At 43.3% G+C, this 11,665-nt stretch overlaps 1 protein-coding gene across 2 annotated transcripts; it reads right to left on the reverse strand.

Annotated features, from left to right (window-relative positions):
• Positions 1-218: 218 nt before the first annotated feature.
• Positions 219-11,235, reverse strand: LOC123469440. 2 transcript variants are annotated; one of them, XM_045168417.1, is made up of 6 exons: positions 10,948-11,235; positions 6,022-6,209; positions 3,243-3,678; positions 3,039-3,161; positions 2,051-2,915; positions 219-1,961 (listed from the first exon to the last, which is right to left on the reverse strand). In XM_045168417.1, exons 2-6 carry the CDS (start codon positions 6,082-6,084, stop codon positions 1,457-1,459), a joined length of 1,992 nt encoding a protein of 663 aa, XP_045024352.1. In that variant the 5' UTR covers positions 6,085-6,209; positions 10,948-11,235; the 3' UTR covers positions 219-1,456. The 2 variants fall into 2 exon arrangements, with proteins under 2 accessions (XP_045024352.1, XP_045024353.1); XM_045168418.1 differs by lacking the exon at positions 10,948-11,235 and adding an exon at positions 6,282-6,467.
• Positions 11,236-11,665: the final 430 nt, after the last annotated feature.

Here is an 11,665-nt window from a genome sequence, read left to right on the forward strand (position 1 = left end):
CATGGCCCGTATAAGCAAATGCCGTTAGGACATGGGGGAGAGGGGGGCTCTCGTATAAATAGCCAAAACTATTTATATCAACATACCAAGACGTCTGACATTCCGAAACTCCGTCGTGGCATTGAGATTCAATGTCAACTAGCTGGAGTGGCGCTATGGGCGTCGCGACGCCTTTCTCTTTAATCATTTCAATCATAAATTGAGATAAGAGGAGGTCGTTTCGTTTGTTCGTTAGTCGCCGCTGTACGCGGGTTCCCAACGAATTGTACATTAATGTATTGGAATCAATTCTTCCGTATCGTCAATCTCTTGATACAAATCCAAATAATGAGAAATAGACGGATGTAGAGAAGGATAAATAAAAAAATTCAAAAATAATAATTAGAAGAACAAAGGGGACAAAAAGAAAATGAGGTTAACTCTCATAGGACTTAAAATATGTTAGGTTGTGTACAAATCAGTTTCTCCTCCCTTGCCCGTTTGTGTTTGTGTGTGTGTGTGTGTGTGTGTGCGTGATTGTGGTATGTAAATATCTTGTTCTTCTCAATAAATAATCAATGATGACAAAAAGTGAAAACCGCCCCAAGAACAGATGTGGAAATTAGAATAAAAAGAGCCACAGAAATGATCGATATTCAAAAATCGAAAATCATTCAGAAAAAAAAAAAAAAATTAAATTCTTCCCTGTTGCGGAACAAAAACCGAACAAAAAAATGAATAAATTATAAAAAAAACAAAAAACAAAATGGTGGCAATTCAAAGAAACAAGGTCCACCTAACAAAAAAGGAATTTCAAAAAGATGGAATAATTTAAGGGCCTTTGAGCATAGATCAAAATAACGAAATTTGAGATGGAAGAGATGGAAAATTGTGTCCGGTGTAGGTGTAGGTGTAGGAGGAGGAATTAAAAAAAAACCTTTTGCGTTTCAGGGGAAACTAAAATTAACACCTTTGTTAAAAGAAAAGATAAAACCCATACAATAATAATGAAAAAAAAAGGTAATGGAGAAATCCGCCGACAGCCCACGACTTTCGTCTCAGTCGGTAAACTTTTGCTCGTTTGTCGAGACCTCGAGAATCAGCCCACTATAACAAGACAAATGCTCCAAAGTTTTTAAATAAATAAAGATTCAATAAATAAACCTAACCGGTCCGCATGATGTTTTCAAGAGAGATTCAGAAAAAAAAAAAACAAAAAATACGGGGCGTTTGTTTCCAAATACGATTCGAAATTGGGCTGAAATTCGTTCAACAAAAACTGAGAGAATAATTAAAAAAATAAATAAATAAAAAATGATTTTGAAACCAAAGAAAACAAAATCCAAATCAAACCTTCGCCCATCCCGCCCTGTTCTGTACTGTGTTTGTGAGTCTGTTTTTGTTTTGTTTTACTTCAAAAACGTGTGGGCATTGATCAAACAATTCACGATGCTCTTGGCTGGTTCATTTCCGCCACTTAAGACTGGGTCTCTAAAACAGATTTACTCGGATTGCGGATAAAGTGGACCGTGCTCCAGTCACGGAACGGCATAGAAGGTGCGACGACGCTTCCGACCACGCTCATGTGCGGATGAGACGGGCCATCGTGGTCAGCTTTTTGCAATTGCCGGTGGTAGCAGAGGAAGGATGCGACCAGCACGGATATGACGACGCACATGGCCAATAGGACGAACAGGGCCGAGAAGCCCGGAGCGGGCAAACAAATTCCGTAGACGACTTCCTCGCGGATCTTGCCCTGGAAAATGGTGACGCTGGGCATGTCTCCGTCGTTATTGGTGGAATTGCTGTTCAACGAGAAAGCCAAATCGACGGCCGAGATGACTTCGTAGCCGACCTTAACGCCAACATCGGCGCTGCGCACGTGGCGTTCGTGAATGGCGTACGAGCGCTTCGATCGGCTCTTGACGCCCTCTTTCCTTTCCCTCACTTCGTATTGGCTCAGGTCGTGAATGTGAGCGATGCTGTGCAAAAAACAAAACAAACAGAACAAATGATGTTTAAACGTTTTGGCAAATGAAATGATTTTTGTTTTTATTTGAATTGAACTTACTCGAATTTATCGAAATTGAGACTGCGCGGTCCGTGCGGGAATTTGCCCGGTCCGCGTTCTGAATATTTATTGTCCTCGGGTTTCTTGTTCTCTTTAGCCTCAGGGCGGTCGATGGAAATGGAAGAAGGAAGAGAGACCATCAGCCCTTCGTCCTGTGTCCGGCTGCCCGGGATCGGAATGGGCACGTCGACTACCTGAGCCTGCGCTTGAGGTGGGGGAGCCACCTGTGCGGAGGCAACTGGACTGAAATTGTCCTTCTTCTTCTGGAAGAGTCCAGGACGAGTGGAACGATCAGCACTGCTCGCCTTATTGCGTCCGAGGAGGCCAAAGAACGGACGCTTGCTGCTGGGCTGTTCCACTTCTGGTTCTTTAACTGGAGTCGCCGGAAGGGGCGTCCGCCTTTGAGCTAAATACTGTTGCCCCTGAGGTGGCAGCACTGGCGGCAACGAATTGCGGACGGGAACTGGTTGAGGAGGCAGTTCGTAGGCGGATTTCTGTTGCGCCGGAATCGGGGAGAAGGCTGCAATCGGAGCTGATCCGGCCGGACTGTACGACGCCTTGGTCTCGCTGGTGTAGGCCAGCTGCTGATCGACCGCTCGGCTGATGGTCTTGTCGCAATGCTCCGGGCATCCGTGACGGCAGATTTCCACTTTGCAGCGGATGTAAACCTGGAGCGAGTCGGGGAACTTGAAAGCGTGGAAGAAAGCGTAGCTCATGACAGTCGAACGGCCGTCGTTGCTGCGCAATTTCAAGAACTTGGACACCATTTTGGGGCGGAGGACGCAGCCGTGCTCGTCCGACAGCTGGATCGGTCTGTTAACGCCATCTGACGCTTCGCACGATTTGACGCGCATGTCGAATTCACCTGCAAAGACATCAAAAGAAATGGGTCTGTTATTACGTGTAATACCATTTGAATGGGGAAACGAAATTGGCAAACGAAATGGGTGAAAAGAAATTGGCAAAAGAAATGGAATAATTTAAGTACCGGCTAGATCGTTGATGGCGACCACCATGGTCAGTGTGGAGCCGAGTGGAACGATGCCACTGATTGGACTCGCCCACGGTCCTTTCCCGTTTTGAATCTCCATCCAACAATCGACGTTGTCACCTGTGAATAGGCAGAGATCAATCGAGTTCATTTTAGAAATGAAGAAATGGGTCAGAATATAATTTTTAAACAAAATTTAACCTCGGAAATTGAGTTCGACGACTTCGAGATCGGCGATGACCATCGGTGGTTTGGTGGCCGTCTTCTCGTAATCGTTGTACCATTCGCAACGCAGACGTTTGGCTTCATCCCACACTTCGATGAGCTCTTCGTCGTACTGGACGACGACCGTGTTCTCGTAGAACTTGCCCTTGGCGTCCGGTTTCGTTCCGCATCCGTTGTAGATGATGGAGAAACGGAAATTGGTGCGGCTCGATTTCGGGTGGACGTAGACGCAGTTGTCCTGGCCGAATTGGCCCTTGGAGAAGACGAGGCCGGTGAAGGGCTTGTCGAAAGACAACTGCACTTCCATGTGATCCTTGGCGCACATCACTTCCAGATTCTGAATTTGCGGAAGGTTCACAGGGCGTTCCTGTTGCCAAGGTTCCTGACCGAGCGCATTCTGGCCCACGCTCACCTAATAACCAATTCAATTCAATTGTTATTTGTTAATTGATATTTCTATTTTTATTAAAGGGCCTCGGTGTTTTGTTTTCCTTAAAAAATTAAATCATAATGACGTCATTAAAGCCTTTGGAAAATAAGGGCGCAGTTGTTTGCATAAGTTTCCAACAAAAAAAAAGATAAAAGCCATAACCTTTTGTGACGACTAAACTTTGTCGTCGTAAAACATCAAATATGAATCAAACCGTCACGGGGTGTCTACAATAATAAAAGTAGAGCGACCATCTTTTTATTTGTTTTCCTGGCCGGTCTACTGCGAATGGCCGGCATTGTTGCGGGGCGGTGAATGGAGAGCGTGCGCACGCTCTCCATTCACGACAGCGTCCAATGCAAAGTCGTAAAAACATTAGAGATTTTAGTGCTGCTTCTCTCCCCCGTTGGGCTAGAGCCTTTATTGTTTACGTATACGAAATGCGCAACGTTATGCATATATTATACGGTCCACTGCATCTGACTGGCTGACTCTCTTTTTCCCGCCTCGCTCGAATAACGTCCTGGTATAGATGTAAATGACACGGTACAAAAGATCCGCTTGAAATAGACGAAGCAAAATTTCATCTGAGATTTGATCCTTTTTGCATGGACTCTCCATAATTAAATCATAAGCCGCATCGTTCCTTTCAAACTGTGATAAGCGCTGATGTGTACGGGACTGTTTCAACATTTCAAGATGGAAATCCGAGAGGGATAAGAGTCCAAAACCTTTTTTTTCCAGCCGGAATGTTGTTGAATGGGCGTTACGATCCCGAGGGGCGAGTTGATTCTGGTAACAGAAAAACAAAAACAAATGAAAGGGGAAAAACACGGATGGTGCACGCGATAAGGCGTTTCTAATATCCAAAAGCCGAGGCTGTGACCTTTTGGCCCATCTCGGTCCACGTAGCATTTAAAAAAAAATATTACGTAAAGTTTTAAAAAAAAAATAAAAGCTTCAGCTCTTGATGATGTTCATTCACATTTTGGCCACCAGTTTTTGGGTTTTCCTCATTGGCCATTAACACGCCATCTCATTTTTGACGCGGCCAGTGACTCGGCATTCCTTTGCATTCGAAACTGATTCACCTCGAGTCCGCAGCTAAGCGGCAAATAAACAAATCAGAAATCGGTAGACCGCACTTGAAATAGACGTGAAAAGAATACCGTTGCATCTATACACGGACATCCCTCTCCAAAAATAAAAGGAACAGTTCCGATAAGGAAATGCCGAAACAAGTGCGTGCAGTGGCCAGCAGCTTTTACATCTGCCAAATGGTCTCAACAAGAATAGGCTGTATAAATGCAGAGACATCCAATCCTGACGACCGCAAACAACATAACCTAACTGCATTTTACCTGTAACTTCCTCTTCTTTTTTTAATATTTTTCTTCTTCCCCTTTCATCACCTTCTCCTTTCCCTATGCGCATTCCCATCAAAGCCACATACAGTAACGATAAAACCCAAGGTCCCTTCCTTTTCTCTTTCATTCGAACGAAGGGGGGGGCGGCCAACAGACGCCAGCCGTTATTTTTCAAAAATGGAAAAGATTTTTTTTTTTTTTGTTTGTTCCTTCCCACCGGCTTATGTTCGATGAGGCGTATAGAATCGAGAGCCGGCGGATATGTATGTACACATCCCTTAGCATTTTGGCTCGTAACTTGGGTACCGTTAAGAACATATCAGCCGCAGACTACAACGTGTATAACTTTAAAAAAAAACGACAGAGTCCGTTGTCACGGAGCCCGCCAGCAACGACGTATAATTTCCAGACTTGGTACATGTGAAATACATTCAACTGAATTTTACGGTTTATTTCCTAGAAGCCGATCCCAGTTTTTTTTTGGGTGAAATTCATAGACCCGTCGATGTTTTGTTTCATCAATGAAAAGAGTAAAACAAAAGAGGAGCAATCAAACAGCCAATGCGATCCGTGACCGGTGAATCTTTTGCTTCCGCCCTTGGTTTATTAAAAATCCCTTTAAGATCATTTCCTATAAGCGTCTGTACTGCTTAAAATTTGAATGTAATACAAGCATCTAATACACCGATTGATTTGTCTGCATAAAACCCCCATCTCATTTACGTCACATTGGCTCTCCAAAAAAAAAAAAAATGTAATGCCATCCCGACAAAAGCTGGTCAATAACAATGGCGGCCAATGTGGCCATTCGTATGTGCAGCTGTTTCACGCCGACCTTTCTACCAGTTTACATCTCCTTTAAGCCATCGAGTTTCGAAAATAGCTTTGCCGTTGAATACCGAGAATATCAGATTTGCATATAGTTTTTAACAGGCCTTCGAATTGATGATGAAGTTACCTGAAGGACGGCGAAGAGCAGAGCCATCAGAGCTGGCATGGTTGTCGACCCCCGGCTTTTCATTATTCCCGAATATTTAGAAGGTAGTGAAGGCTCCGTTCGATGTCCCTTTGGAATCCGCTGCCCAACGTATGGCAGCAACGAGAGATGCGATAGACTGTGTTTCGCTCGTCTAACAAATGGCGAACCTGTGAAAATGGTAATGAGAAAAACATGGTTATTCTAACATCGACTGGCAGATGGGCAGAAGGTAAGACCACCTGTCGTTTTGGATCAATGCACTTTCAGTTTTCTTATAATAATCGGACGGCATCGACATTTTGTTATGACGTCATCACGCCGTGAAATGGCGGAAAGCCCTGCGGTGCGACGCAAGCTGATGCCCTGATTGACCGACGATTGGAACAAGCCGGTCAGCCGTTAACGGGCGAAAGAAGAGGCGATGAGCGCACGCGATTGGGGTCGTGTTCATCCAGCCGAAAGTCTTTTCGTCAATCGCAAAAACAATGACATTTTAAAAAAGGAAGAACGTGATTGACGTACACGCACAAACAAAACAAAAAAAAAAAACTGTAGAGCCTTTCGGGTTCGTTGCCACGACGTGAATTCGTTCATTTCTTTTTACTTGTGTCTCTTTAGGGGATTTTGGTATTTTAAAAAAAAAAAAGGAAATGACGATAACAAGCGGATGCCCGGAAGCGCTGACCAAAATCGTCGTCGGAATAACGAAAACGGATGTTGCTTTTGTCTTCCTTCCTTTCCCTTTAAAACGGAAACTAACATGATGTACGGTGTCGGTTATTGTGCACACATATACGACACTATCGCCCATTGATAGTTTGCCTACTACCCATTGTTGTTTTTTTTTAATTGTAAACCCATCGGATAATGGCAGTTCAAAAAGTTGGCAACGTAAAAAACAAAAAAAAAAAAACGAAAAGTGCCCAGCAACAGGACGGCCATACGTATACACGCCTTCAGGGGACTGGCAAGTTACGTGGCGAGAGAGTGTGTGTGTGTGTGGGTTAGAGAGAGAGTCTTTTATACAGCTCGCGGTCCGCAACGGTACATATTTCTTCTTGAACTTGTGTTGAAAACTAAAAGGAAACGCACATTTTTACGAGCCAATTTTTGAAGGTGGAACAAGTAACAACAACAGCAACAACAAAAAGTGTTGGATATCGTGCAGTTTCTCAGAGTCTCTGGTCATTATTGAACTTAACGAGACCCAATTACACACACACACACACACAAAATTCAGTTCGCTTGCATCAAGCGTTCAGCCAATAGTCGCACTTCGATTATCTCCGAGTCGCCTACAGAAAGGGAAACAAGGGCCTGTTGGACATCGTCTGGTTGGCATCAATTGCGAGTTTGGGTTGCAGTCGTGCAAGTTAACGGTTTCCCCCTGTGCACGGCCACTGTGTAGCGCTCGGGTGACGCACCTGTTGCTATCGCGATGCAGACGAGAACGTCGGCCGTGGTAAACCGGTGATGACCAGTTACAATTCTCCCACCCTCGCAAGTTCAAAAACAAATGAAAGAAAGCCAAGATGCTCGTGAAAGAACATTGACATTGCGCTTTAAAATCAAAATGAGTTTGAAATCGATGCAATGCGGGTCATTTCGGTCCACTGAGCAGCATCCGCAACAGCAGTGGACCACACACGCGTATAACTGTTTCTTTCGAGCAACAAGGTGATTGCACGCAGTAGTTTTGAGAAAACAACGGCCATTCATTTTTCGTTTCGTTCATTGAAGATTTCTTGGGAACGGAGGCTTGTTAGTGAAAAGATTAAGGAGAGCCAGGTGACCAGACGTTGTCAGATATTGTCAAAAAAGAACGGGACGAAGAACTTGTTGCGGCCACTGCAGTTGGATGGTGTACGACCGCAAAAGGGACACTGCACGAAGGAGTTTGTCCAGCCGACGAGAACCATGGGAAAACAAAAGACGATCGACTTTGAAATTATTTTTTTTTTGTCAACGTGCTGCGAAAAAAATTAAATAAAATAAAAAAAAAAAAAGGTTGGAACAGGTTGAACAAAAACAAAAAAAAAATGGCTGGACAGAAACTGGGAACGTTTGAAACTTCAGAAACAATTGACGCGCATACCGGTTCATGGAACCTTTATAGCGGCCGTGCTTGCCAGATGCGCTAGCAGCCGGGCTGCTATATAGAAAAGAAAATAAAAAGACGTAATCTCAGTCTTCTTCTTTTCCGGGTTCCATGCGTCTGAAAATTGGAGACCCGTTTGAAATGAAACCAACGGTTTTCGGTCCTTCCGCGATTCTAAATGTAAAAAAGCCTTTGAAAAAAAGAAAAGAAAAGGGGTATATACGCTCCTAATCAGACGCACAATCTGTCGGATTTTCTTCAGTAACTTGTTCTTGAAAAGTCACAGAACTGATGGTCAAGGTTTTTTGTCTTTTGTTTCCGCACAAGACCATCGGGCGCAGGTAAAACGCGTAACCGTTTCACACACCTTGTGAGAGCCGTTTGGCGAGAGCAACGAACCGATTTATTTCCTATTGTTTTTAACGATCAATTTTCGAAAAGTGAAGACAAGACAAGCGATAAAAAATAAACACGACTCGTGTTAGTTGTAATGAAAGTGTTCAACGCTCGTAGAAAATTGGAATTAAGGACGATGAGAAATATCTTGATAATGTGACAACGCCGCAGGGCGATGCTTTAGGAAGTTCACGATTTGAAAAAAAGAAGAAGAGTTGGACCTTGAACTTGGGCCTTCATATTCCTATAATATCTTGCGTCATTTCAGTTTTTGTGTTGTTTTCTTTTGCTGTTTGGTTTTATATTTCGTGTTGATGTCACGATCAAGTATAAAAAGATAAGAGTGTCAAGTGTAATCTGCCCTTTTTTTCTCTGACCCACCCTCGCTTTTTTTTTGTCGTCGTCGTCTTTCGACTTCGTGAATGATCCGATGGACGGGCGGGAGTCACTTAGACACTCGAACGGATGTGCACTCGTCGTGAAGATCATCAACAATCATCACGATCTTTCGTGATCTTAACAACGTTTTATTTTTTTGCTTTCTTTTCGCTGCTCTTTTTTGTTTCTATTTCTTATATTTTATTTTATTTTATTTTCATTCTTGATGGTGTTCTTCTCAGCGCAACAGGTTGTGTCAACGTTGGGACTTTGAGTCGACACAAACAGTTATATAGAAACCGGCTGGCGCGGCCGACATTTTTAGCGATTCCGTTGTTTCGTTGACAGTTTTCTGTTCACCCGTTGCCATAAAAAGACAAGAATTTCTAATCCTGTTTCTCGTTCAAACTCAACTTAATTGAATCATTCTTGTTTTTGCCCTATCTGTCGGGGTATAAAGAGACTCGCAATTCAACAAAATGAGCCAATTTCTTGCATTTTTGATGAGAGCAACAACAAAATAAACAACAGAAAAAAAAGGTTAACAAAAGCTTGAAAATGCAACACCCATCGTGCTCCACCCATAAGGTAAATGACCGTACACACGTCAGGTATAAAGATGACGCAACGCTGTATAGAACTATATAACACGCAAAAGTCTAAATTTTATGTAAAAACGTATCTCTCCTAACGGTTAAACCCCCCTCCCCTCCCTTCAATCAAGATGGCTACCTGCTGGAGAGCGTCTTCTTACCTTTGAAAAGATTTTTCAAAAGATGCGCCACAAGGAGGGAGAGATCTTCCGTAATATTACACCGGTACATCTCTGCAGGTAGTACCGTTGGTTTTCGAGCGCTGGACCGATACGGTAGGTCTATAACAACAAGAAATCCAGACGGTCCTATCGAGATCTTGAAACTTGAAATAAAACGAGCCACTGGGAAAAGGAAAAGGGCAGAAGGGAGCGAACCAAACTGGAAAAAAAAAAAAATGGGAGAGACGCACACGTATACCTTGTTATAAAACCCAAGGTGTGTACGTGTGTGTGTGTGAGTGAAAAAGAAAAAAAAAATGAAAAAAACATAAAAGAAAATAACAGAGGGTTCTTTTTGGTTCCAAGGGCTAACGGCACTTGTGAAAGAGGATGCAACGACATGGTTGAGGAATGCTTTCTCGTATGTTTATTTCCTTTTGGAAATGAGTTTCTAAGCCACCCTCTCTGCATGGACATTTCCTCGAGACTTACAATCCTGACCTAAAAAAGGAATAAAAGAAAAATCCTATCCCAACGACGATAACCAAATGGCTCTTCTCTCTATTCTGTATTCGGCTTGTTTGGATATAAGCTTTTCTTTCTGAAGCTTCTTATTAAATCCCAACGTAAGAAAACTGAAAGCCTTTTCTTTCTTACGTCGCCTCGTATTCTTTTGTTCAACCCAACAAAAAAAATAAGAAGCTGAACGATTGCCGCCAAGATTGCATACATAAATACACCACCGGTATAATCATAGAGCTCCTTTCAACAGCAACAACAAAAAGAGAAGAGAGGAATGTTGATGACTAGTTGTACCTGGGAAAAAAAGGTCTACCTGGAAGCCTCAAATGCTTATACCTTCTTACCCTCCATATAGCCTTCCACCTCTTGTTTTCTTTCCATTTTTTTAAAACTCATCTTTTGATGATTGTTCAACAACAATGTGTCCAGAAGTCAAGTAGTGACCCAAATTTTCTCAATCTTGTCAGAGGCGGAAATCAAATCGACATTCTTTTACTACTAACCTGTGAGAGGTATAAACAGGTTCTTTTCGATCCCCGACACCCTGAGGTTCAGTTTGATCACAAAAATAAAACGTTAATACGATTCACGCCAACGGGGGGAAAAGAATTAAGAAATAGCGGTCAATCTTGTGTTATCCTCCCCTCCCAAAGAAAAAAGGCATCGCTGTGTACGTATATGGTACTTCAAAAAAACAAAAAAAACACGCAACTGCTATAACGCACAAGGGCCATTCTAATTCAAAAGAAGTTCTTACCTTTTTGTTTTTTTTTGAAAATAAAACGAAGTGATGAGCTCAAGACGATCCGATTTTGTTGATGACAATTCAACGCCTCCGTGTAGAATCGCACTCCGTACGAGGGTAGGGAATAACAAACCGAAAATTGAAAAACTAAACGGAGATTTCAAACAAAAAGATGATGAGACTTTGAGGAGCTGCTGGAAAACACTTGCACCGGTCGAAGCGATCCGAAGAAGACTGCCACTATTCGATGCCGCTGCTAGGTGTATGAACCGTTTCAAGTCGTCCCTCGAAGACAGCTGCAGGTGCAAAGCCCTGCGGACGTGGGAGGAGCTGCAAAAGGAGGAAAGAAAAACAACTGAAGACGATGGGAGACTTTACCTCGAGGCGGAGAAGAGAGTTCTAGCGGACTTTCGCCTCACTGGTTATTACACCAGCCTTGACCGTCGCCTTTTTTTTTTTTTTTTAGTGCGCCCAACAGCATGTTGCACACGCTGGCCAATAAGGCGAAAAATGATTAGTCCGTATACAGGTGGTGCAAAACACTTGGCGAATCGAAAGGAATGTTTCGAACTGCGCGTCTAGACAAATGCGTGGCACGAGTGGCCCGACAAACGGACGATAGTTGAACCCAACGATGAATGTGAACTTTGACTTTGGTGCGGCGCGCACACGTTCATTGGAGTTCCAATCATACGCTCAGCGTGTTCTGGTCCGGTGTCAAAGAGAAAAA

Source organism: Daphnia magna, linkage group LG1, assembly GCF_020631705.1.
Source record: "Daphnia magna isolate NIES linkage group LG1, ASM2063170v1.1, whole genome shotgun sequence".
Classification (NCBI taxonomy): domain Eukaryota; kingdom Metazoa; phylum Arthropoda; class Branchiopoda; order Diplostraca; family Daphniidae; genus Daphnia; species Daphnia magna.